Genomic DNA, 26,702 nt, shown 5'->3' on the forward strand with positions numbered 1-26,702 from the left:
TTGCAAGATTTTGGTGTTTTAGATACATGTATCTCGAAATATATGAGTCAAAATTAGGTGTAATTTGTTTCAGTTACACTATATCCAAGTAGATACATATGTATCTGGGATACATAGAAAATCTCGCTCGTGTCCCTCCGATCACGTTCGCCTCTCTTCTATGTATTTAGTATCTAGATACATGCGAATCACACAAGATACATACAAATACATATCTTGTATTTATATAACGTGATTCACATGTATTTGAGATACATGAGTGACATGACCATCTCCCTTCACATTTCGCTCGCTTCCCTCCCTCTCATTCACCTTTCTCCCTATTTTAGTATATATAACAACAAAAATACTTGTATTTAGATGTATCTTCATCAATACATGGTAGAATTTTTTTAATTAATGATAAGATGCATAATTATTTGAAAATATAAGTAGAATTAATATATATATATATAATAACATAATTTTCGAATTTTATAAACCCAACTATAGACACATAATTAAAGCCTAAATTAGATGAAAAATTGGGTAGAAGTTATAGTGTAGAACTGTAGATAGTGTTTGTTTGGGGGAAAGAGAGAAAGAATGGAAGCTCTGCAGCCATTGAAGCAACTTATCCACTTTACTTCTCTCAGATTTAGACCTTCTTCTTCTTTCTTCATTGTTCGTTGCTGTTCTTCCACTACAACTGAAGTCACCGGTAGAGCCGCCGCCGGCGGTGGCCGCAACCGTAGGTCCTCTTCCGGCACCTCTACTTCCACTTCTGATAAAGAAGCTATTCGTGCTATTCGTATCAAGAAGGTAACTTTACTTGATTAGTTTACTTGTGAAAGCTTATTGGTTTCTTGAAAAACTCACTTTTTTATGATTGTGAATATTTGGGTATGAAATCAATTGAAATTTAGTTGAATTGAATTGGGTGTAGTTAGTGTAAAGATTGAGTTTTCATGCAATGATCATTGTTAAAACTTATACCCTTTTGTTAGAACAACAAGGTGCAGTAGAAAATACTGGAATTTAGCTGAATATGGGAGTAGTTGGTGTAAAGATTGCATCTTTATACAATGGTGAATGGTGAAGTTCATACCCTTTTGTTAGAACAAATAGGTGCAGTAGAAACAACTGGAATTTAGTTGGATATGTGAGTAGTTAGTGTAAAGATTGCATCTTTATACAATGGTGAATGGTAAAGCTCATATCCTTATGTTAGCACAAAAAGGTGCAGTAGAAATTACTGGAATTTAGTTGAATATCGGAGTAATGAGTGTGAAATTGTATCTTAATGACAATGGCCTTTTTAGTAGTTATGGAAATTATACATGGGAGTGCTTGCTGAGATTAGTGGCGTGATTACAATCAAATATTTGGTAATCAATCTGCTTGGAGGCTTTGTTACCAGGGGTGGAGCTAGGTAGGGAACCCCCTCCAATGAAAAAAGTACACTGTTTATACATGGTTAAAGTTATTATATATATATATATATATATAGCAGATGCCATATGTTGAATCCCCTTTGACTTCTTCATGTGTTCACTTTTCATATTTTGAACCCTTTAGTGAAAGTCCGGCTCCTCCACTGTTTGTTACCAATATTGTTGGGGTAGGCGTTATAATCCTCTGTAACCATTCTACTCTATTTGGGGGATAAAAAAATGTTTTGTAACAGGGGTCAGTAAATTTTATTTACAATTTTTTTTGACATAACAATCACTGTTAGTGTATGGATCAGTGAAGATTGATCTCCTTTATAATTAACTTAATATTTTTGAGAAGGTTTATAGTTAACTTAATATTGCTTTCACTTTAGGATCATATCATTATTGTGGTTTGCTCACATAATTTTAGGTGATAGCTTAATTTAGATACAGTACAGGTGTGGAAACTTCTCCAATCTTGTTAACTTGTGGTTCATTGGGACCTTCCATTACCTTAATAATTCAAATCAGTAGTTATACATAATACTAGTGCATACTATAATTATTCGTATTCACTTATAATTCTTCTTTTGCTTTAAAATTTATGCTGATAAGGCAGATTCCTTTTATGTTTCCTGAAACTGCATTTACAGTGTGGTCCTAACTCCCATGCATTGCTTAAGAATCTGTGACATTTTCCATAGTTAGGCTTACATGGCTCATGCCATAGTCTGTTAAAGAAGTTTTCTGGTGCTGGTCAGTTAGGAGCATGACGAAGAGCACAGAGGGTCTATCATCCCACTATGCATCTTTTCTTTTGAGTTATTTGGAGTGAACAGAATCAAAGGTATTTTGAAGGAAAGGAAGAATCAGTATAGAAGTAAATATAACACTTTTTTCTTTTTTGGCTTTTTGGTGTGAAATGCTAAATGCATAAGAACTAGATGTTGATGGTATTTCCTCAGCAACCTGCATTTACAAAAGATGCTGAAGTTTGCTGTACATATCAGCACCTACTTGGTGCAGTTTACGTTTATAAAGTTGTTTGATTTATCAAGAAAAAAAATCATAAGAAATGCTTCTTGACGTAGTTGGGACCATTTAAATATTGGAATTCACAAGTAAAACACCCTCTTTCAACTAACTACTCTCTTCATCCAATTTGACAGTGTTTGATTGGGTACGAAGTTCATGTTTTATATATTATAGTAATGGTCTGTGTTAGAGTGGCTTTGAGTCTCACATTGTCTGGGGAATAGACGGGTGGTTTGCTTGTATGGACTTGATAATCCTCACCTCAAGAGCTGGCTTTTGGGGTTGAGTTAAATTCAAGTGCCATATCTTCACGTGGTATCATAGACAGGTTCATCCTTGTTTGGGTTTCCGGTCCACTCTCCAATTGGTCTTGGGCTTGAAGAGGGTGTTAGAGTGAGTTAGAGTCGCACATTGGTTGGGGAATGGATTGGTCGTCTGCTTGTATGGACTGGGGCCATCCTCCCCTCAAGAGCTAGCTTTTGGAATTGAGTTAGACCCAAGTGCCATATTTCATTATTTCCAGTCTGATGAAATTGAATTTTTGAAAGTTGTATAGGAACAGAATGGTTTCAAACATTTTGTGACGTCCTAAAAGGAAATATTTGATTTATAAAGTGAGTGAAGCTAAGACTTTGCTATAGAGTTTGCATCTGGAACTATTCTTTTATTGGGGTAAAGGGTGTGTTGTGAACCTATTGAGAATTTCTGGGAATGAATCTTGATTTTATTAAGAACATGTGTTCTAGTTTCTCAGGATAAAAACCGACCTCAATGCTTTGTGGATGTCTAAACATCAGTCTTTATGAATCTTGACTTTATCATGGGATATGCTAGTTTCTTCTTGACATTGGCCATCAAGATGCATGGTGTATCTAAGCGTGTGTAGATTTAACTATGACTTATGGGAACATGATTGTAAAATGTAGCTTACTATTGTTCCCTAGCATGTGAAGGCAAGCACCTTGAGTAATGCAATTTATCTTTGAAGTTTCACCGAAGGATTAATAAGGATTCAAAAAGATTTTGTAGTAATCTTCCCCACTAATGGCAGTTCTGTACCAGCATAAGACATTTGATCTTTACATTTTCCTTGTTCTACTGGATCTATGCCATGTCCAATGTAAATTTTCAATTTCATCTTCAGAGCATAAGTGTTCTGCTTGCTCACAGGTGGAAGAATTGAGAAGCAATGGCTTGGAACCCTATGCTTACAAGTGGGATCGAACTCACAGTGCCAGTCAACTGCAAGAAATTTATAAGAATCTGGGAAATGGTGAAGAATCAAAGAGCGAAAATGATTATGTTTCTATATCAGGAAGAATTGTGGCTCGCAGAGCTTTTGGAAAGCTTGCTTTTTTAACTTTGAGAGATGATTCTGGCATGATTCAGGTTTTTATATTTGCCATAATCTACTTACTGTTTTTTGCTTTGGGTGTTTTATTTGGAGACAACTTCTCCACCTCCATGAGGTAGGGGTAAGGTTTGCATACATTCTACCCTCCCAGATCCCCACCTTGTGGGCTTATATTGTGTATGTTGTTGTGTTTTACATTGCTCGCTGTCTGTTAGCTGCAATAGCTGTAGTGCTGCTTTACTATAAAATACAGTTTTTGAGACATCTAGTTAAATATGTTTGATGATACTGGCAATTTTTTACTAGAGAGGCTCTATCTAGGACTGGATATAGATAGTGCCTATCCTCTATTTGCTATGCGAAGTTTCAACTGCATATTCCTTTTAATCTGTACTAAAGCACATTTCATGTGTTTCTTATCTAGCTCTAAGTAATTATGTATGGAAGAAACTGGGATTGCAATTTCTTGAACTTTTAGGTTCAGTTGACAATTTAGTGATTTACAAGTTAGGATCCTCTCTGAGATATATCCCTAGAACCTGTTATAATAGATTTTCTTGTGTTTCTGGATAAGCAACCTTTTACCTTTTACCTTTTAATTTAGCAATTTTTGAATAGACAAATGTTGCACTCTATTGAAATAAGTTATTGTCGGTTTTAGCTTTATTGTGAGAAAGAAAGGCTTCTAGGTGATCAGTTTGACCAATTGAAGACTCTTGTTGATATTGGTGATATATTGGGTGCAAATGGTTCAATCAAGCGCACAGAGAAAGGTAAGTTTGTGTCTGTACCCATCCTAGTTCTACTTTGACATCCATTCTTATTTCTTTTTTGCATAAGTTCACTTACATCTGTATTCAACAGTTTAGATCATTGAACGTGGAAGTAATTTAAACCTATCACAGATTAGTTCATAAAGACATTTGTGCATTTTTTTGCCTTTGGTAGTTTTGTGAAGTATTTGAATCCTCTTCCTCCTCTTCCTGTTCGTCTTATTGTCAGTTTGGGTCTATCTGCTGAAAGTTTTAAGATCCTAACTTGAGCTTGCAACCCAGTTAAAAATATGTTGCTTTCTTGTTGACATGCTGAAGACATGTGGAGGACACATCAAGGGTATATCTGTAGCAAGAAATTGAATTATATACTATCTTCTTTGCTGTCCCTATGGTTGCAATCAAGAAAGGATTTTTCTTTAATTTTCTGTCTTCTTTCTTCTTTTGATCATATCGTTGCTTGGGTGAAGAAAAAACACAAATCAAATTGAATAAACATGAGCTTTTAGACAAAAGAGAACTACAAGAACAATAAAATCCCTGCTGCATAGAAAACCACTTAGTAGGCTGCTTACAACCTTAGAGGTTAACATATATGAGAGATCTATGAGATCAAGTGTTGCCCTACATCAAAGAACATGCCAAATTTAGGTCCTTTAGGAATAAACACGACTTCTTTGCAGATATTACATACGTATTTTGGTATGCTCAGTCCAATTTGTTTATGCATTTCAACTTGACATTGTATTAAGAGGAGTTGAAAATAGGGTCATATTTGATTTTTGTGTTCTAAAAGAACAAAATAGAAGATGAAGTTGTGTCTGGATTCTGGAAGAGTAATGTGGATGCAATCAGATTTTTTCTCTCTGGTATTAAAACATATCAAATTCCTTCTTTTAAGTTTAAGGGATGTTGAGTAATTTTCGGGAAAACACAGAGTTGAATGTATGACAAACATTTTTAACAGAGGTAGTATATTTTAGTCCACATTTATGGTTTGCTAGACACTTGTTACTCACTCATCAATGTCATCCTATCTTCTAGTTCTTCGATTTTCACTTTTAAGGAAGCAGATGATATATACATGAGCATTCAGATAGTTGTGGTATCCTATACATGCCTAAGATGGAAATCTCTGGTTGGCATAGCATGCTTTTAAAATTCACTTCCTTTTAGTCACTAGCATCAATTCAGTCTTCAGGTTATGCTTGCAATTTAAGTTTGATTTGGTTTATAATTCCAAACTCCTGAAACAGAAGTGCATGATTTTGAGTAGGTTTTTGCAAAGACGTGAATCATATTCTTTTGAACCTTGTTTCTTTTGTTTGTGTTATTGCCTGAGCTGTTGTCTTGAAGCCCTTTTCATTGAAGTATTTCTTCATGTTTTCTTTTCAGGGGAGCTATCTGTATGCGTGAACTCATTCTCAATTCTCACGAAGTCATTACTTCCATTGCCAGACAAATATCATGGCTTAACAGATATAGACAAGCGCTATCGACAGCGGTGAGTTTTATTTCTTGCGCAAGTTTATTGTTGAAGCTTCTAGTTGCATGGTTCTGACTCATTGTTCGAGGGGTGGCTGCACAACTATCTTAGGAATTCTCTAGAATGGGTCATTTCACAATTAAATTTTTATCTTCTCAGTTTGAATACATAATTTGACTGTCACATTTTTTGTACCTCCTTGGTACTATTTATAAAATTTACTTATAAAAAGTTCCATCCAGCCCCCAAGGCCTAGCTCAAGTGGCAAAAGGTGGAGGATTCGTGGCTTACGTCGCAGGTTCAAGCCCAACACCATGCAAAGCGAAGCCCGGTTTAAGTGGAGAAGGGTAGAGGGGCGGGCCCATTATCCACCGAGTTTAGAAGGCTATGATTGGTCCAAAGGGCGGGTCACAGACGGATATCTTGGTTATAAAAAAAAAAAAAAGGTTCCATCCAAAATAATTTTAGATATTTGGGTCAATTCATAGAATGATAGATGGTACATAAGCAACTCTTATAAGTTGCTCTACCGGGGTTGTCTGCATATGCGACTGGTGCCCCTGCCTCGTATTCTTGCTATGCAGTTTTGCTTGTATAGCACACAATTCGAAATACAATGAATAATGGGACTACCCCTCTATTCAAAAGCTAGTATCGCTAGAACAAAGCCCCGGGGGCTCTGCTTCTTGCTTCCACATACATAACTTGATTGTTTAAAGTAGCTAAAAGCAAAGAAAAATATGCGATCTGCCTTAGATTTGAGCATTTGACATATACCTACAGCTATTTTTGAATGCCGGGTTTCTGCAGAGGATATATTCTATTACAAACGTTTCTCTGATTTTCTTCTCGTGATGCATACAAGGAGGAAACCAGTCAAATGACTTATTTTCTTTACTGTTGCATGAAAAATTTATTGAGGCTTGTGCTAATAATTAATAAAGCATGGAACAAATTGTGATAACTGGTATTCCAAAATCAGGGTGAATTCACTCTCCTTGCTGTTTATGATAGGTATGTAGACATGATTGCAAATCCTGAGGTTGCTGATACCTTTCGCAAGAGGGCAAAGGTAGGTTAGCTATTTGTTCATTTATTTATTTTCCGACTGTTATGTCAAAAGTACAATACCATCTTTCTCTTATCATCATTTGGTTACCTCTTGAATTGTGAGCCTTTCAGTAAATTACTTTTGCTCAGCAGTATGGTATTTACCGAGTTAATAGTTTGTGATCGTTGGCCTACAAATTTTCTTCTATTTTTTCCTTCCAAACTAAAATGACAGGAGACTTCGTCAGTTTTGAGATTTGGGAGCATATAGTTTTCTGTTATCACTTTGATCTCGAACTGTCTGTTGGTTAACATCCTCCACTTCCTTTTTGTTGTAGGTTCTCCTCTTTTGGTATACTACTTGTATATGGGGTTTCCCCCTTTTTTATTAATAAAATTATTTACCTGATAAAAGAAAAATCCTCCACTTCCTATATCATCTCATTATTTCTTAACAATTTCTTATTAGATCAGAATGTATTTTTGTTATTATGGGTAACATTACAAGCTGGATTTTTAAATATTTATTTTCAAACATGCATTTTGTTGTACTTGATAATTTTAGAAATGCATGTAGCAAATCACATAGTAGATGATATCTACTTATGAAAGAATGATAGTGATTAGTAATTTTTCTTCATCAATTTTTTTTTTTTTTGAGAAGGTAACAGTCTTGTATTATATTCCAAAAAATCAAACTTGCCACAACTTGTTACAGGTTTACTAATTACAAATAAAAGGAGAGTATCAGGAAGATCTTCAATCCTAAATAAACAAAAATTACAAGGTGCCTAAAGCATTCATTATTGATTCTAGATCTTCCATATACTCCTGTTTACACCAAAAATGAAATAAAACCAAGCAATTCATCTTCATCTTCTGGATGCTGTTACTTTTGTTCTGGAAGCATCTGAGGTTCCTCTCTTTCCACACAGACCACCAGATACAGGTGGGGATGATCTTCCATCTTTCTTTATGACCAGAAATGTAGGCAAAGCTACTCCATATCTTCAAGGCCTGGACAATATTTCTTGGCATCACCCAAAAAAGGTCCTTCCAATTGATGAAAATGCTCCACAAAATATTAGTGATCCTACAGTGAAGAAAGAGGTGATTGACTGTTTCAGCCTCTTCTCCACACAGGAAACACCTAGGGCTCAGGTGGATACCCCTTTTCATGAGGTTCTCCTGAGTCAAAACAGCCTGCTTTGCTAGTAGCCAAGTGAAGCAGGACACTTTAGGAGGTATTTTAACTTTCCAGATAAGTTTCCATGGCCAGCCAGTAACCTGATGGGTGAAAGAGTTGAACTTTTTGTAAGCTTCCTTCACACTAAAATTTCCGTTGCAGTTATGATTCCAAAACAATCCATCTTGGGAGGTAGAGGTTCCTTTGAATTGTTCAAGGATTCCAAAGAAATCTACTAGTCTTTGGATCTCCCAATCATTTAGGGGCCTTCTAAAACTCAAATTCCATCCCTGATTTGACCAAACTTCTGCCACAGTGTCTTTTTGTTGTTGGTTCAGAATGTAGATATCTGGGAAGAGGGTTTTTAGAGAGCCTTGTTCTAACCAGCTATCCTCCCAGAAGGAGACCTTCATGCCATTTCCTATTCTAATGCTGCAATTTTCTCTTAATTTTGGCCAAAAGTTTCTGATGGCCCTCCAGATGCTAGTTCCATAAGTACTAGTGACCATTTTGGTAGACCAGTGGTCCTCCATTTCATACTTCTGCTTGATAAGTTCTTTCCATAGTGCATGTTCACTGGAAGCTAGTCTCCATAGCCATTTCATCATAAGGCTTTGGTTCTGAATCTTCAAATTCCTTACCCTAAGACCTCCTTTTTGTTTGCTCCCAATCAATTTATCCCACTTAACCAAGTGGAATTTCTTAGTGTCACTATTTCCTTCCCATAGGAAATTCCTCCTTATTGCATCAATTCTGTCAATGACCCCATCTGGGATAGGAAAGATAGGCATCATGTAGGTAGGCATGGAGTCGAGAACACTATTGATGAGAGTGAGTCTCCCGCCAAAGGAGAGATATTGACTCTTCCAGTTCACCAATCTTCTTTCACACTTCTCGACCACCTCATTCCAGATTCCTGAAGACTTGCTTTCTGCTCCTAGTGGCATGCCCAAATATACATCAATGAATGAGGTTCTTTTTCTTCGTCTCTTCTTTTGGTTTTATAAAGTCTCTCCTTTGTTGAAGATCCATGTCTGATTTACTTTATTGGGTTTCTAGTTCAATCTATCCCACCCAGATCATGAGCTATAAATAGCTCAATTCAAGCTCTAAAATTTAAAGCTACTTTTCAGTGCATTATTTTAGCTTGCATGTGATATTTATATATATTTCGTAACAAAGTTGTCCTCTATCAAATAAAGCACTTATGGTTACATTGAACTAGTAAAAAACACAATCTACAAGATTCTACTTGGAATTTTCTAGTATAAAGGGAAAATGCTCTCAGTTGTTCATATTGCTCTGGGCATTTGTTTCTTTGAATCTTCCCAATGTAATTTGCAATATTCTCGTAATGAAGTTAACCTCAGAAATAGCCTTTTCATGATTAGTCTTATATTGTTTTGTTTTCCTTGAACTACCTAAGGTGGAGACTTGTAGTAAAACTAATATTACTACTTGCTCTTGAAGTTCTGCTGCAATAGGCAGTAATGGACGTTGTAAATGCATAATATTTCTTCTTTTCCTATGAACAATGTGCACTATATTCCATGCTGATTTAATCCTTCCTTCAGTAGATTATATCAGAAATACGTCAGTCAGTGGAATCATTTGGCTTTCTGGAAGTTGAAACACCTGTTCTTCAGGTTTGTGAATTTCCTTTTGGTTGTACGGGTAAATGTTAACTCCTATTTAGTTGTGATCTATTTTCCATTTTAGTATTTTTCGATAAAGCTTGTGAGCTACTCTTCCATGAAAGAGTATAATATGCTTTCGCCTTTCGGTGTCAAAGCATTTGCTTTTGTAAACTTCAAGTGCTGGATGCAGCAGAAACTGACAGGTTTCAATCCCCACAAATATCCTTGAATGGAAGGAGTTAGATGAGTCCGACATTAATCTCTTCTGTTTTCAATAAAATATTTGTAGAATTAATATATTGGAAAGAACTCTCATATACATGTGGCATGCACGCAAAAAGATAAGAGAATCTAAACAAAAATGTGATTCTGTGTTGCACCTGGTCATATGTACTAACTGAAATCTTATAGGTGCACCAAAAATTTATAGAAAGCAAATCCCCTAGTTTGTAAAGAAGAGTTTTCCATCCCTTCGAATGCCCTCCTATTTCTTATCCATATTGTCCACATAAGAGTTAGAGGAACTACGTGCTACGCTTCACTTCTCCTACTCAAACCTGAGCGAATTAGCAAATTTCTTCCAGTGGTACACTCGGTCCATTCTGTACCAAATAAATTCAATGTGTGCCCCATAGCTAGTATGTTACCTGACACTGAACAGTGAATGATCAACATCTTCTCCGAATCTCTTGTACATATAACATCAATTTGTGTATATTATACTTCTTTCTCTCAAGTTCTCAGCTTTAAGGATGAACCTTGGTGCTGCCAGCCAAACTTGTAGCTTTAGGGACCCATGCTGAAGAGTATGGGAAAGCTGTATCCTCTGATCTCTTCCTTAATAGTGGGTCATGAGAATGACTCATGATCCTATGTTGAGTGTATTAATGTTCTTGGTATCTTAATCAACAGAGGTCAATCTAAGATTTGATCTTTAAGGGTTCGATTTTGAATTTTATTTTGATTTGTTGGGTGCAAAATTTATTATTTATACTTGTACAATGTTTGAGCTAAAGCTATTGGATTTGAATGAACCCGTATCTTCTTCCATATATTCACCCCTGCTGACCAATTAAGGGTGAGTATATAAAGGAAATATAGAAAATATAAAAGAAGACTTGATATATGCATACAAAAAACTGTGATTGTGACTTCATCCTATCTATATGTTTTTCCCTCACCTTTTGAGGATTTGCATTTTGTTGTTTCTAAGAAGCACATTTTTGCTATTGTGTTTAATCAGTTTCATTTACTAGGGAGCAGCTGGTGGTGCAGAAGCTAGGCCGTTTATTACATTTCATAATTCTCTTGGAAGGGATCTTTATTTGAGAATTGCAACAGAGCTTCATTTGAAGAGAATGCTGGTGAGCTTTTCCTGTAGTTAACGTTATATTTCTTTTCCAAGAAATTATTTACATGAGACTGCTTTTAACTATTTAGTTCTTCATGGAGATAAAATGTAAAAGACTGAATAGCTGCTGGAACCATGTTTAGTCCTGTGCGTTTGTGCATATAGGACCAAAAAAGGGGAAGGATAACCCCTACTTTCTGTTGTACTTTCTCTCACTATTATTAGAAGAGTGGTGCTTCTTCTGCTTCTTTGTAACAGTCCATCATATTTCTTGTGTAACTGTAGGTTGGGGGATTCGAAAAAGTTTATGAAATTGGCCGTATATTCCGCAATGAAGGCATTTCAACTCGTCATAATCCTGAATTCACCACCATTGAGGTAATAGCTCTTTGTCAAAGGACTTCTCATTATTTAGTTTATTAGGCTTCGAAGCGAAATTTACAAATCCATTTGGAGAGCATTTAGCCAAATAACTTCCTGTAAATTGATCAATAATCATTTTAAATTGATTTTAGATGTATGAAGCATACTCTGACTATGAAAGCATGATGAATATGGCAGAAGAGATTGTGACACGATGTGCCCTTGCAGTTAATGGGAAACTTAAAATTGATTACCAGGTAAGTACCCTTTCCTCTGGATAATCTTCGTCCATAGTGTTTGTAATTGGTGATCATTCTTTGCATTTTCATGTATCTTCCCTGTCAAACATGATACTAGTCACTTACAGGAATATGTGTGGCGACCATTCTTATATTGAAGGCATAATACTGAGAATTGATTGAACTTGTGAGCTTCTGGCTTTGATTGTTCTTTTAAGTTCCCTTAGAAGCCAACCTAGTTCTTTCTTTATCTGGCTACAAGAATGGACCATGAGCGATAAGAGGAATCATGTGAACTTCATCTTTCTCAATGGCATTATGTGATTTTGTTTGGCTTCTTTTCAATTTCCATTTATAGGGAGCTTCCTTAGGTGCTAGCATCTTCTGTATTCAACCATCTTGTTTCTTGTGACCAAATATTCTCTCATCATAACAAAATAATTTTGAATGGCTGAACAATGTTGTCCCAAAAATGTCCAGCTAAACATTTTTAGTTACTATTCGGATACCTGACCTGTTTCCTTGAGTTGGTGCAAACCATCTCGTCTTATTTTATCTTTTCCAGAGATCCTAGCTCATGCCTTTTCATGTGCTGCATATGTTTTCTTGGAGAATGTGCAAAATGTTTCAGCACTGATTTTGAAACATCGTCAGATTTTACACATATAATGAGTTGAACTAACTTTTCAGTGAATTATGAGTTTTATGGTTGATAGGATTTTGGTCCCACTTTTGGTATTTCATTTTCTTTCTTCTCTCACCTTAACTTTAATTGAAGGAGTCAAACTTTATGTTTTCTTGCAGGGTGTGGAGATCTGCTTGGAAAGACCTTGGAGGAGGGAAACAATGCATAATCTTGTCAAAGAAGCTACAGGGATTGATTTTAAAAATTTCGGTGACGATCTTAAAGCTGCTAAAGAACATACTCGTAAAGCAATTGATATTCTTGGTGATGATCTGGATAAGAGTTCAATTGAAGCATGCTCTTCTGTTGGCCATTTGCTTAATGAGGTTGAATAATGTTCTATATTCCCTTCTGCAGATACGTAGAACTAGCAGCTTTTAACCACATGCCAACGTATCTTATTGGTTAAGATGGTTCTTTTATGTTAACTGCTTTGTGTTATAACCATTTTCAGGTCTTTGAGATGGTAGTAGAACCAAAGCTTCTACAACCGACTTTTGTCTTGGACTATCCTATTGAAATATCTCCACTGGCCAAACCACATAGAAGGTGCTTAATCTTCAACTGAATTCTCAAACAAGCAGTAAACTAGAAGACTTTCTTTTAGTACTCTTTTGAATGTTGAAACAAAACTAATTGCATATGTCCACTTCAGATTTATTTTGTTGAACATTAAGGATCTTTCTAAGGTAACATGTGTTCGCTAGTTGATAAATTTTCGAACAAGTAAGACTGAAAACCAAAAGACGTAGCAAAGAAAGAAGATACTCTTTTTGTCTCAAATTATTGTCTAGTTCCTTCTTTGGTCAGTCCCAAAATGGCGATCTGGTCACAGGTTCGCGATGTGGAAACAACCTCTTTGCAGAAATGTAAGGGGAATGACGCGTAGGATTTGCACCTCTCTGCCCTTAATCCACACTACCTTTTCTCTTGGCATCTTTGTGGTTTTAGAAAGAACATTTACATGAGGTAAACCACATTTCATCTGAAATAGTAGATGAAAAGTTTGTTTCGAACCACCTTCGTTTCTCGAGTTATTGCTGCATTTTCCTTTGGTTTAAATGACTAGTCCCTGAGTGCTTTGTGTGAATATCAGTGTTTAATCACTTTCTTTACTACATGAAAGTTCTAACGCTATGATCACCTTCTGAATTATCACTCACTCTTGTACTTTTGTCACAAGTAAAAGTTACTTGCTTTGCTCTCTGAGATGTTTCCAGATATTTGAGTTTTGGTGTTGAAATCTCCGATACATCAAGAATAGGCAGAGTAAATTTTTTGAGGTCATGTCTAGTAGTCTTGTGATTTACCTGATAAAAAAGTTATACACACTTGCTGTACAATAGTAGACTGCTTTAGTAGTTTTCACTTCTATTATACCCATCAACTGTCTTGTTACGTGATATTTATTTTTTGCAGACATTCAGGCTTAACTGAGAGATTCGAGCTATTCATTTGTGGTCGTGAGATGGCAAATGCCTTCTCAGAATTAACTGATCCTCTGGACCAGGTATTCTGGTGTTGAAATCTTGAAACTGCGTACCATCCATATGGTTTATTTTGCCGTTCTGTCGCCATTGAGGAATTTTGATATTGCCTAATCTAGTGAATGACTTGTGAAATAATAACGTACACCATATCCAAGGGAAAAAAGAAATACAAAAAAACGAAAGAATCTCTTGCCACCATAGTATCAAAATGATGAATTGTTAGATCCTATAAGAGTAGAAAGAAGAGGTTATATCCTTCAAGCTAAAAATATGCATTAGTTCTTTCCAGTCGCTTTAAAGATAGTTCAAAGATGGGTCAGTAGAATATCACGAAAGAGCTTATGGTCTTATACACCGATAGGACAGGGAATCCACTCTATCCCAGACACGGTGCTCTGAAAGAAATTCCAGCTGTTCTAAGCATATGGTTTTGCAGAGTAGATATGTTGTTAATAGTATATCAACCTCCTACGCCTGTTTGAGCTATCTGCAGGACCAACACTTTTATGAATTAGAAGTTTTATGCACAATATAATTAGTGAATTCTTTGTTAGTCTGGTGCTATATATGCAGAACAAAAATTAATTGTCGCGTTTAAACTTGCTGCAGAGGAGACGGTTGGAAGAGCAAGTGAGGCAACATAATGAGAAAAAAGCCGCATCAGGTTTAAATAAGGCTGGTGCCAAGGAACAAGAGAACAAAGATGATGATGATGACTCGTATGAAGTAACTCTTGACGAAGATTTCCTCACAGCTTTGGAATATGGAATGCCTCCTGCTTCTGGAATGGTATGTTGATTCAATGGCGATTTTTTTTTCTTTCTCAAGTGCATACTTTTACGAAACCAATGAAACTTGACGATTCACAGGAAGTAGATTCTGACCATTACACCATGTTGTCACTTTCATTTCTCAGGGACTTGGCATCGACAGGCTAGTAATGCTTTTGACAGACTCACCTAGCATCCGCGATGTTATTGCTTTCCCAGTCCTCAAGATTCAACAATAACACTTGATGAATAGTTGCTTATTACACACAATTTCGCCAATTTTGTGCTAGGATTGTCGTCTTTATTACCTGAGAAAGTCGAGTTTGAGCAAAAAATTCAATAATAGATCTTTTTTTTTCGCGAATATATACAAGTGTTGTTCACATCATTTTTGTGATTCTTGCAGTTCTAACTGGACATTGTCAATTGTAACTTGATAAGTGTTGAACACAATACACTTGTTGGTTTTATTTATTTAGCTTGATAGATTCTTGTAAAAGATACATCATATCTAATGGAAGAAAAAACTATAGTCAATGCTATTCATTGATTCCTTTTATATTTTGAGTTTTGAGTGTGCTTGCTTGCACCTTTAAGAAAATAATAATGGTCAAAACCACATTCAAACTATTACTTTTTCGTGAGTTTCGTAATCTAATTATCAGCAGATCTCTTTTTCTACATGTTCCCATTAACATCTTAAAACATACCTTGAAGCTGACTAGGTCAATTATCCTGCGCTATCTATTCAACTAGGTGTGTTTCAATGTTATATATATTGATAGTTTAAATAGGAAAAAGGAACAACTGATAGTCAGGATTTAAGTGTGTTAGACCATTATATCTAATAATAATAACAACGAACAAAATAATACTATTTGTTTGATACTAGGGCATGTGTAGTTCCCTAGTGAGTAGGCGTGAAAGATAGGTCGAAGAAGTATTTGGGAGAAGTGATTAGATAGTATACGACAATTTTAGTTTATCGAGAGCTTGATCTTAATAAGATATGCGTACATTCTATCCTCTCAAGACCTCACTTTATGAAATTTTACCGAATATATTATTGTTTGCGATTACACCCCTAGCTCCCTAGTAATTGTTGATCATTTCTTACTTTCTCCTTTTGAACTTTTCCTAATAATTACTGCCACGAGCGCTCATGAAATGATGTCTAGGTTATCATTTTTGTTTTCTTGTCTTGTCTAGTCTTCGATATATTTATATTCACACGATATAAAATTCATTAAATAAGATTTTTTTTTATATTCAAGCCTCGAACTCGAAACTCATAATTAATCTAAAGTAAATCTAAACAAAATAAGCGTGATGTGGAAATTATATATATCATTGATGGATATACTTATATCTTCATTTTTTTTTATTTTTTGAAAAAGTTTAGGGGATTGTAGGGTAAGAAGTCAACAACTTTGCTTCCACAATCAAATACATTACCCCATGCGTTTGTCCCAATATTTGAGGGTTAAAGTTTAATTTTTTCTTTATAAATTAAAGTTGGTGTATAAAGATTGGAACTTTTTTAATTTCTGTCCTTAAAAATTAAAGTTCTCATCTTTATTGGCCTTTCCCTTAATCATATTGTTTGCTTCTATTTTCATTTCACTATCTTATCTAAAATTAAAATGCCTTTATAGAATTTCTATGTGAAAAAAAAGTGGCATGCACCACGAATAGAATACGAAGAAACAAGAATATTTTATTAATAAATAGAATGAGTATAATTCTATTATGGATTTTCTCCACAATTCGAGGGTTGTTAATAACATGTTTTATGGATCATCTTGAAGTATTTGATTGTCAAGAGTAGTCCAATCATATCTTGATCTCTTTATGAATATCACAAGAGTTTACGGGATATTCGAGATGCCCTCTTCTAGACAATATATTACCCTTTATATAAACATGAACTAAGGTTTAGAATGAATTAGCCCTGCAATTAAAATCGTTTGGTAGAGTTTAGTAAAATGATGTTTATAATAATATTTGTGTGATTAGAGAATATAATATCACTAGTTTGTACCAAAATGATATTGATCCACAAATGTTAAAAACATGCATGAGAAATGAATGTTTTTAACAATGTAATTAGTGAAAAAAGTTAACAATTGTATGAAAATGATATGAATTTCTAATAGGAAAAAAAAAGCATGTAAAATGAATTTAAAAAGATCCAAAGGTGTATCAATCAAGTAGCCCAATTTGAAATAAATGCCAGTACAGGAAAAAGTGTGTTGGTAAACAATTGAGCCTTCTTATTAAATAAAGTAAAAACAATTATGAAGGCAATGAAAAGTTTTTATGACTATAGAAATACACAGTTGAAACAAATAATAATTCCACCTTAATTTTTTTTTTTTAAAAAACAAAGTTAAGGTAAAATATGTGTGACATATTAATAAGGTAAAAAAAAATCTATTGCCACTAAACGTCTCTTTTGTTGCATATGATCTGACTATATGAGTCTTAATGAAAGTGTATGTTCCTAAATTTGGGTGAGTCACGCGGTAAGGTGAACACGTGAGAGTTGCTCGGATGCTCGATTGGAAGGTCGAGTCACCAAGACTCCAATAAAAGGGGCTGATTTTTTTCTTATTAGAAATAAGTCTTACATCAAGGTTACGCCTTATAAAAAAGTTTTTCTTTCAAAGTAAAAGATTCTTTTCTTATTTGTTGTCTAGCTTCACATGGTTGCATAAGCACCATATTGAACTTGGAATGTCTTTGATAAGCCTATATATTCATCAACACTCAAGTAAACCTAGCTAACCCTCAAAAGTTAAATTGCCAAGGAAACCAAAAAAGATTATATATATATTATGCTTTAAATGATTATTTTAAATTTATAAAAAAAATAAAGTTTTGATATGAAGTCAATATGACTAAGAAAAGAAAGGAAACTAAAAAAAAGAGTATATATATTATGCAAATCAATTGAGTTATGGATTGCCTTAAAAGAAAAAGAAGCACCAATTTGAAGACTTAAGTTATTGTTCAAATTCAAAGTCATTACCTTTAAATCAATTTTACTTTAAAAGTGGGGTTATCATCATGCAAACCACCACTAGGTATCAACTCCATATTGTCTTTGGTGTCTTCTTTTCTTGTACAATCTTGTCTTGTTGAACATCCCAATTCATTTCTATATTACATAAAATACATAAATATATTCTTTAAACTTGATTTCAGTCTACGTTGTATGAACTTATCATTTTCAATGTTGCACTCATTTCAGATTCTTAAAAAATACATTACTTTTGGATAATCCAATATGTACCCCTTGACATTTTTGAACTGTCCGAGCAACATAGACTTCAACTGATATCTATGCCATCCAATTTTGAGTGTACACAAGTAGATATTTAAACTTATATAAAGTAAAGTAGACATACGCGTTCTACGTGACATAATATACGTAGGAGACAACGTAGGACATATGTATCAATTTCTTTAAATTTATACAAAATTTAAATGTCTACTTGTGCACGCCTTGAAGGACATAGATGTCAATTGAGATCAAGTTAAATAAAATGTCTATGTGTTATGCCTTTCTTTATTTGCCAAATTTAGTTATTACTACTATTATGGTAATATTGACATGTCAATATTTTTATGAAAGTAGTTTTAGTTTGTGCTATTGGAAAGAGTACAGTTGCCATATTTTGGATTCTTGTGAAAATTTGTTTGAATCATCTTCTTCATCAGTAGTTTCTCTTCCAGCTAAGCTTTTTGTTCTTTCAGATAAAATTCCAATTTGGGTTTTTTGTTCCAATGAATCAGCAGAGGGTAGGACAGACATTTTACTATTAGGTGGAAGCAATCACCTTTGTTTGTTTCTTTGTTTGTTTTCTCTCTCTCTCTCTCTCTCACAACTACAAAGACATGTCCTTTTCTTTACATTAAAATAAAGTCTCAAGAATCAGAATTTTCATGTAAAAAAAAGTGGAGGAGCAGAGTTTCTTGATGTTTGATTGAGGGGTTGTTTTGGAATTCACAATCAAGAACCCCCTCCAAATCCCAAACTTATTGTTTCTTGATTATGGGGTTTTGCTTCTTTCTTGAATATATATAAATATATATAGTGTTTGTTTACCTTTTCTCTTCTTTACTCAAGAATTTATTAGTACTTTTGTTGTTTTCTGCTGGATTTGGGACATCATTATTTTATGTGTACTAAATGTCAGCTCAATGGAGAACTTTGTCATCTAATGTAATTGATTGTTTGTGTTTGATACCTATATGAAAATTTTGGGGCTTTATGAGGTTAAAGATTGGATCTTTTTCAGTTTTAAGGTGGAATGGGGGCATTCTTGAAATGAGTTATTGATGAAAGAAAGCAGTTTGATGAGGGTTTTGTTCTGCAAAATCCATTGTCCATTTGTTTGTTTTTGTAAACCCTCTGCTGCTCATCTTTACACTCCAGGTCCATTGAAATTGGAAAGTACCCCACATGTTTCTGGTGCCTCTCATCAACAATCTGAGGTCAGTCTAGATGCTGGAAATGGTCTTAAAAGTTGTATTAGGAAAAGTCCTGTTGTTGGACCTAAGGAGATTATTGACAAGAAGAGAGTTCAATGGATGGATAACATAGGGAAAGAGCTTGTTGAGATCAAGGAGTTTGAATCCAGGTAAAGAGCAGCATTACTTTATGCATTAAAAATGTGTTCTTGGAAATTTTGAATTAAGGGGTCAAGATGATAAAATGTGGAGAATATAGATCTAGGTTACTTAGATATATTATTGAGATCTATCTGCTAGAAGAAGTTAATATGTCCTCATCTATATTGCTGAAGAAATCAAGAAAATTAGATATAGGCATGTGTTATGATTTATGAAAATGAAGATCTGACCATAAGACTTTTCTAATTCTGTATACTTTTGGGAGAAAATTGAATGAACAATGATAAGTACAGTACCAATGTGCAGTGCTTGTTTTTTCCTTTCTCAGATTTTTGTTGCTGATATTGAAGAATGTTTACTTGATGTGCCCATATATAGCAAGTTTGTGGTCACAACTGTTTCGTTCAAATATCTTTGTTCATGGTGTTTTATTTGGATTGTTAATCTTTCACTATCTGTTATGCTTTTCTTTGCTGATGCTAAACATGGTTTATTTTGATGTATACTTTCTTTGCTTATACAAAACGAGTATAAGGTCGTTAATTACTTTATTCTGGATGGGGAGAGTTAAAAGGATTAGGAGTCCTAAATGCTTCTTTTATGTAAGTACATAAGATGAATTACAGTCCACTCGTTGATTTCGAGAAAACCGAATCAATTGGCTTTTTTCCCAGTGATGCCTCCCACTCTTACCCGCCCTTATTAGTAGTAGGCAACCGTTCTTTCTCACCTTTTTTCCAGCTTTTTCCAGATAAAGGTCTAATAGAGTTGCGCTTTCTTAGTACATTGCCTTTCATTACCAATCTGTCGTTTTACAGCATGAAGTCTATTGCATTGTTAGTTGCCTGTTCACTTTTCTCGTCGTGTTGTTTCTAAATCCTATTTCATTTTTATTCTCTCTGGGCTTGTTCCTTTAGTATGAAGCTGAATGTTAAAGATGATGTTTCTGTAGTGAAACGGGAGATACTGACACTGAAGAGGAGACAAGACATTGTCTATGCATTATTCTTTGATGCTGCTTAACCAGCTTCTTCCTGCAACTACTTCCAAGTGGCTGCAGTTTAATCTAATACAATTACAATGAGGAAATGACTTCATGTGCATGAGAACATTGTTCATGATCGGAAAAGCTACAGGCGTTAGTAGAAGTGGAGCTGATGCATTCATCAGAATTGCTATTCTTTTTCATTTGCATCAAGATTTTCATCCATCCGTCAGATTCCTCATTTGATTATCTGGGAAACCCCCTACATGGGAGTGAAGGTTATTCATGTCTCCCTTTCCTGCTATTGCGGATTGTGATCACTTTCAAGATTTCTTATGTGAGAATTCAGGTCAACTGACAATTGCTCCCTGTTGTAGAAGTGTGAAGCTAAATTGATGTTTATTCTTGCTTGATTCGTCTGAGTAATTAAGCCACACACAAGCTAACTGTCATCTCCTGCAATATGTTTTCTGGTTCTAGCATCTGAAGGCTACTGGAAAAGCTATGTGCACAAGTGTTAAACTTCGAAGAAAAAGCTGCGCGTGTTATTTCTGCTGTTCTCTCAAAATAATAGCCTTTTGATGAGTTCCAGCTTGGTAGACTGATAATATATTGCGCGTCAATGAAACTGCTTCATAGATGGAGAATACAGGTTATAATTCCTCTTCATTGTCACAAACAGGTAGCACACACACCAATGATCAGCTTGAATGGTTAACATTGAAGAGTTCGTGTCAATCGAGAAGAAGAGCTTAGGTTGCTATAATTTGCTGTTCTATTGCATTGTTTGCTGAATTCAAAGGCAGAAGTTATGAAGATCATACTGTTTTTTCTACCTTCGCTTCAATGCAATTTACTGACTTGGATGCACCACTGAAATCTTTAGTGGAACAGTGGATTTTTGGTTTCAAATTATCAGTCATTCTATTGTCTTTGACATTCAGATGTAAACACTCTCTGCAAATGGAAATATTTATTAGTAAAATCATTTCCACTTCCATTTGTGTTTTGGTTTTGCTGCTTCTTGATCTGTACTGTGCGTCTTCGAGGGAGGAGGCTGTGCTGTTCTGTAAGCTAGCCAAATCCAGTAAGTAAAATGGCGTTGATATAATGAAACGAAATGGCAATCCTATTCACATTGCTTCCCACGCCAACCATGATTCTTTGCTCTCATTCTCTGGTTCCGTTTGTTGTAGAGACTTCTTGTTTGGACAGTGCAGTTGAATTTGGAAGCCACAAAGACACTATTATTAGCACAAGAAGTTGGATCATCCATTGGATCCCTTTGGCCTCCAACTAGTGTTTTACCTTTGGGATGGTTATTGCTGATATCTATCGTCGTCTGTTGTGTATTGTATTTTGATTATCACACTATTTTGTTGTTCTTGGTTCTTTCTTGTAGTCTTTGCACTGCTTCCTTTGTTAGTTGCTACATTTTCTACACTGTTTTCTTCTTTTTTGTACTTGGATTCGCTGCTCTTGAGTCAAAGGGTCTTTCGGAAACAACTTCTCTACCTCCACGAGGTACTAGTAAGGTCTGGGTACACTCCACCCTCTCCATACCCTATTTGTGGGATTTCACCGAGTATGTTGTTGTATTGCTGACATCCAAAAGTAGTGAGTTGTTGAAGCTTTGTAAAGGACTGGGGAATTGGACCAGAGAAACTGTTGTGAGACAAATCTATGCTATTAAGACTCCAAATTCCCAGGTTGCTGGAATCTGAGGCCTCTAAATTTTCCTAAAGAAGAAGAGATTTCACCAGAAAAATGTTTTTTTTTGACAAGTCCTGCCAAGAGTAGATGTCGATGCTGGTGCTCGATGACAGACCTTGTACTGACCTCTTCCAGTTCACTATCAGGTCAGTATACTCAATCGATAAGGTGAAAATGAATGAAATCGATGAGAAGGTGCTTGGTGTTTCGATCATTCCAACTAGATTTCCGACCTCTGCATAAATGCTTCCAGTGAAGCTGTTGTGTGACAAGTCAAGAATATGAAGATTACTTGAGTTTGAAATGGTACAAGGAATCTGTAGGCACATTGGCCAACTTAAGAGCATGTACTATTGATGGATCGACGAGATATGTAGGTTTCAAATTGAAGATCTTTTCATATTCAGAATACGAACCTTATAATTACACGAGATTGACCATAGTGTAATACAATTGAAATGAAAAAAAAATTAATGATCAGAAGTAATTTCATATCTATAACTCACCTATAAACAAAATCCAAAAAAGGGAGCATAGTCAATGTATTGACATTTCAGTTTATGAATGTGCTGCTGCTTCTATTTCTTGTTGAAGCCAAAAAGAGACTTAATCGCGTTGATGGCATTCTCATTGATGAACGATTCATCAAACTTTTTCATGAGTTTCTCGAAATCCTCAGACGTTCTTAGATTAGCAAGATCGGGGTCTGTCCTGATTCTCTGTTAACAAACAGGCAAATATTAATCAGGTACAGTACTAAACCATACCATTTCCTGCAAATTTCTGAATCTCATTTACCTTGAAATCTTCAAATCCTGCTTCCATTGCATCCTCCAAGGCAGATAACCCTGCTTGAAGCTATCACAGGGCAATAAAATGAGTCATTTCGAGAACCACGATCCAGTAAATTATCATCCAAAATGAATTATGGTCAGCTAAAAGCTCAGCATAATACATAAATATCCCCTTTAACTTGACGTCATTTCACATTTATGCTCTCCATCTTTCGGTGTGTACAAGTAGACACTTGTATAAAGTTGAACAAACAAACACACACGTCCTACGTAGCATCCTATATGGGAATTTGCATCTTACGTGTATTATGCCACATAGAACTCATGTGTCTACTTGAGAGTCAGCGTGTAATCAAACAGAATTACCTGATTAAGCTTGGAATAACAACAGGCAACATTGTAACTTGCCACAGCAGCTTCATCTCCAGTTGGTCTTGATCCTAACACAGACTCAAACTTTTCGAGTGCTTCTTCGTATTTACCATTCCTTTTTTTACCAGGACGACAAACAATCCATTAATAGGAAACTTTTACATGAATAACAATACATTGGTAGAATGATGTTAAATGGCCTTACTTAGAAAGTTTTAGTCCTTCGCGAAGATCTCTTTCTCGTTGCTCCTTTTGTTCTTTCTTCCTCAGAGCATTCGTTACCTGAGCATCACAAGGAAAGAAAGGGTCAAGGCATATGTGTTTTTATCCCATTTATACTCTAAACTTGTTTACTTACTTGAATTTCTCTAACTCTGTCACTAATGAAACCAGCATTCCTCTCAGCTCTGATAATTTCCTTTTCTGTCAATTCACCTACTTCTTCCACCTTCCCTGAGAAATGCGATGATTCGTATGAGGTAACATATCGAACAACGGTGCCTAAATTAGTTTAATGTTCTAACCATATCTCTTTTGCATCTTCATGAGTAAAGGTCCAATTCTCTGTCTAATAGTGTACATTGTTCTTCCATATTCAGCAGCAGGCCATATTTCCTCTCCAAACACTGCACTGAACACATTTTGCCATTCCACATTCTTTACTTACACATGCACAAATAAATACGGACAAATAACACAAGTAGATCAAAACTACTATTCGTGCTAGATTTCGATCATCAAATACATGAGGTCAAAATCAGGTATAATTTGTTCCAGATACTCTACATCCAAGTAGATTCACATGTATTTAGGATACACGACTCTCTCCCTATGTATCTGTGTTTCAGAATGGGGAAAAAAGATAAATATACTCCCGAATTATCGTAAATGGTATGCATAAACCCTCCGTCATACTTTTGAGACATTGGTGCCCTTGCCGTCAAAAAACTAAAGCATATATGTCCTTCACTCTAACAGAAGACTAAATAGGGACACGTGACACAATCTTATCCATCAATCCGACGTCGGGTCGGTGGATAAGATTATGACACGTGTATGTCCGTTAGTATAAAGGGTATATATGCTCTAGTTTTTGGACGGTAGGGGCACCAATGTTCCAAAAGTATGACGGATGATATCTACATACCATTTAAAATAGTTTGGGGGTATATTTGTCCCTTTTCCCTTTCAGAATGTATTTGGATGTATTTGATATCCAGATACATATATCTAGTGTGATTTGCATGTATCTAGGATACACTGACTCTCTCTGTTGCCTCTCTCCTCTCTAATTCAGAGTAGCAAAAATACATGTATCAAGATATATCTGATTTGAAATCACAATATATATAATTATTTCAAACTATAGAAAAAATTAGTAAATGTAGTAAGAATGTTCGAATAATTAGGTAAGTTTTTTCCAATATAATAATAGAGTACTAAAATTGACACATCTATTAGTAGTATAACATATGCTCAGTTGGTCGGCAACCTAAACTTTATTGGTGCGAATTCAATTTCCCACCTCGTAATTCCCAAATTTTTGTTTAAAAAAGCAAATACCTGGTGGCAATGACTCTATCTCCAACAGTAAATTTCCCAGTCTTATCAGCTGAACCACCAGGAGCAATAGCATCAATGTAAGTTCCTCCATCTCTACCTTTAGTAAATTTAAGTCCATAAGGCTGAACAATCTCAACTTCATACTCTTCATACTTGTCTTCTTCTTTTTCTGACTGAGTTGCCTCTGTTTCTGAAGCTTTAACCATAAAGGTTGAAGCTTTACCTAAATGGCTACAAAAATTGCTGCTAAAACATAACTGATTCTTGATTTTAATCAAAGAAGAAGAAGAAGGGGAAAATGGGGTTTTTTGGTTGTTTTGGTTGAGTTTAAGTAAAGAACAAAGTGAAGTGTAGCTAATGGTGGAAGCCATTGATTCTTGATTTTGGTTTTGCCTATTCTTGAATTTTCACCTTCAACAAAGTGATCATTCAAGATTTTGTGTTGATGCTAAAGGATTGTGACTAGTGGCTCTAATAGCCTCTTCAATTTTCACTTCCAATTTGTGGTGCCACACATCCACCAAGTTTGATTTTTTTTTTTTTTTAATTAAAATTTTACTTTAATAAAATATAATATACCACAAAATAATGTAGAAACTATGTTAAAATTAATAATTATAAAGATACTAGTAGAAAATAGTAAGTTTATTCGAAGTAGCTGAATAATTGAATCGGTTGACGTAATGAATAAATGTAAGCTTTAACTTGATCTCAACTGACATATATGACTTCTAACTTTGTGTGTACTTAAATAGACATGTAAACTTGTATAAAATTAAATAAATAAACACATTCGTCTTACGTGACATTCTACATGACAATTTTGTATCCTAAGTGTATTATGTCATGTAGGACGCATCCTAAAATCTCTACTTATGCACACTCAAAGTTACCAATTTAACTAGATAATGAATCATCTTATTTATTATCTTAAATTTTCTCACTAATCAACTTATTATTAATGAAATAATCAACCTCTTCCTGACTCCTCACGATTAGAAGAAATGATAGAGACAAGTTGCAGATTTCTACAAAGGTATGCTCATTTTATTTGGTTGTTTTTCTATGAATGTTCATGAAAATATATATTTCTTTTCGTGTATTTTTTAAGCACTACCTAATTTTTCTTTTATTGTGCTTCTTTGTCTTTATCAAATAATGTAATGGGTCTGATCTCTATGATGAGGGCCTCAAAAATCATTGCCAAGGATCTTTGCTTTTATATAAGCTTTTAGAGTTTTCAGATGAATTTATGTGTTTGTACCTAATAATATCAAAATGTAACTTATTTTATACTTTAACTATCTAACCATTTTTTGTTGTTTGATTTTACAAATTCAGACAATATATAATCATTTGTCGCTCAATAAATAAGTTGTTTGAATACTCGGATTGTTCATCAATTTTAACCTGTATTATTTCACTTTGAATTTTTTGTTATTCATTTCTATCGGTGTGCTATTTGCTTAGGACACATGTGCAGACTGAGAACTAGCATTATTAAAAGTGAGAAGCATCAAGGTGTGATATTAAATTACCATTTTACCCCTATATTCAATAAAAATATTATAAATATTTAATTAATAAAATATTAAATAATAATTGTATCATATTATATCTATCTCTTTACCTTCTCCAATAGGATCCATGTCTTAAGGAGGATAAAACCCCATGTTAAGAAAGAAAGGAACGAATAAAATCTCGTATTTTATTACAACTTTCATAAGTTTTGGCAGGATATTTTGGTTATTTTTCTCATGAAATTATATTAACTTTCTTTGCTTTAATTTTAGTTGATTATTT

At 34.8% G+C, this 26,702-nt stretch overlaps 3 protein-coding genes across 4 annotated transcripts; 2 read left to right on the forward strand and 1 right to left on the reverse strand.

Annotated features, from left to right (window-relative positions):
- The first annotated feature begins 522 nt into the window (after nucleotides 1-522).
- On the forward strand, nucleotides 523-15,393 carry LOC125875141 (lysine--tRNA ligase, chloroplastic/mitochondrial). The gene is made up of 14 exons (XM_049556237.1): nucleotides 523-801; nucleotides 3,621-3,839; nucleotides 4,466-4,577; nucleotides 5,973-6,081; nucleotides 7,078-7,135; nucleotides 9,877-9,945; nucleotides 11,193-11,300; nucleotides 11,573-11,665; nucleotides 11,803-11,907; nucleotides 12,694-12,900; nucleotides 13,029-13,123; nucleotides 13,994-14,084; nucleotides 14,674-14,853; nucleotides 14,981-15,393. The coding sequence occupies exons 1-14, from the start codon at nucleotides 586-588 to the stop codon at nucleotides 15,071-15,073; spliced, it is 1,755 nt and encodes a 584-aa protein (XP_049412194.1). The 5' UTR covers nucleotides 523-585; the 3' UTR covers nucleotides 15,074-15,393.
- A 3,066-nt stretch (nucleotides 15,394-18,459) lies between these two features.
- LOC125871556 (uncharacterized) lies at nucleotides 18,460-21,461 on the forward strand. Of its 2 annotated transcripts, none has more exons than XM_049552185.1 (2): nucleotides 18,460-19,480; nucleotides 20,390-21,461. In XM_049552185.1, exons 1-2 carry the CDS (start codon nucleotides 19,179-19,181, stop codon nucleotides 20,493-20,495), a joined length of 408 nt encoding a protein of 135 aa, XP_049408142.1. In that variant the 5' UTR covers nucleotides 18,460-19,178; the 3' UTR covers nucleotides 20,496-21,461. The 2 variants fall into 2 exon arrangements, with proteins under 2 accessions (XP_049408142.1, XP_049408148.1); XM_049552191.1 differs by having other exon boundaries at nucleotides 18,474-19,480; nucleotides 20,425-21,461.
- A 1,083-nt stretch (nucleotides 21,462-22,544) lies between these two features.
- LOC125871546 (protein MET1, chloroplastic) lies at nucleotides 22,545-25,384 on the reverse strand. The gene is made up of 7 exons (XM_049552174.1): nucleotides 24,900-25,384; nucleotides 23,861-23,967; nucleotides 23,695-23,789; nucleotides 23,542-23,618; nucleotides 23,331-23,451; nucleotides 22,969-23,028; nucleotides 22,545-22,889 (listed from the first exon to the last, which is right to left on the reverse strand). Exons 1-7 carry the CDS (start codon nucleotides 25,268-25,270, stop codon nucleotides 22,749-22,751), a joined length of 972 nt encoding a protein of 323 aa, XP_049408131.1. The 5' UTR covers nucleotides 25,271-25,384; the 3' UTR covers nucleotides 22,545-22,748.
- Nucleotides 25,385-26,702: the final 1,318 nt, after the last annotated feature.

This window comes from Solanum stenotomum, chromosome 1, assembly GCF_019186545.1.
Source record: "Solanum stenotomum isolate F172 chromosome 1, ASM1918654v1, whole genome shotgun sequence".
In the NCBI taxonomy this organism is placed as follows: domain Eukaryota; kingdom Viridiplantae; phylum Streptophyta; class Magnoliopsida; order Solanales; family Solanaceae; genus Solanum; species Solanum stenotomum.

What these genes read in the sequence shown, in the direction of transcription:
- LOC125875141 (XM_049556237.1), top strand. Translation starts at nt 586, where the DNA reads ATGGAAGCTCTGCAGCCATTGAAGCAACTTATCCACTTTACTTCTCTC. An exon ending in AACTTAAAATTGATTACCAG is followed by an intron (nt 11,908 to 12,693) that starts GTAAGTACCCTT and finishes GTTTTCTTGCAG; the next exon opens with GGTGTGGAGATCTGCTTGGA. An exon ending in TGCCTCCTGCTTCTGGAATG is followed by an intron (nt 14,854 to 14,980) that starts GTATGTTGATTC and finishes TTCATTTCTCAG; the next exon opens with GGACTTGGCATCGACAGGCT.
- LOC125871556 (XM_049552185.1), top strand. Translation starts at nt 19,179, where the DNA reads ATGAAAGAAAGCAGTTTGATGAGGGTTTTGTTCTGCAAAATCCATTGT. An exon ending in ATCAAGGAGTTTGAATCCAG is followed by an intron (nt 19,481 to 20,389) that starts GTAAAGAGCAGC and finishes TTGTTCCTTTAG; the next exon opens with TATGAAGCTGAATGTTAAAG.
- LOC125871546 (XM_049552174.1), bottom strand. Translation starts at nt 25,270, where the DNA reads ATGGCTTCCACCATTAGCTACACTTCACTTTGTTCTTTACTTAAACTC. An exon ending in GAAGATGCAAAAGAGATATG is followed by an intron (nt 23,790 to 23,860) that starts GTTAGAACATTA and finishes CGCATTTCTCAG; the next exon opens with GGAAGGTGGAAGAAGTAGGT. An exon ending in CAGGATTTGAAGATTTCAAG is followed by an intron (nt 22,890 to 22,968) that starts GTAAATGAGATT and finishes GTTTGTTAACAG; the next exon opens with AGAATCAGGACAGACCCCGA.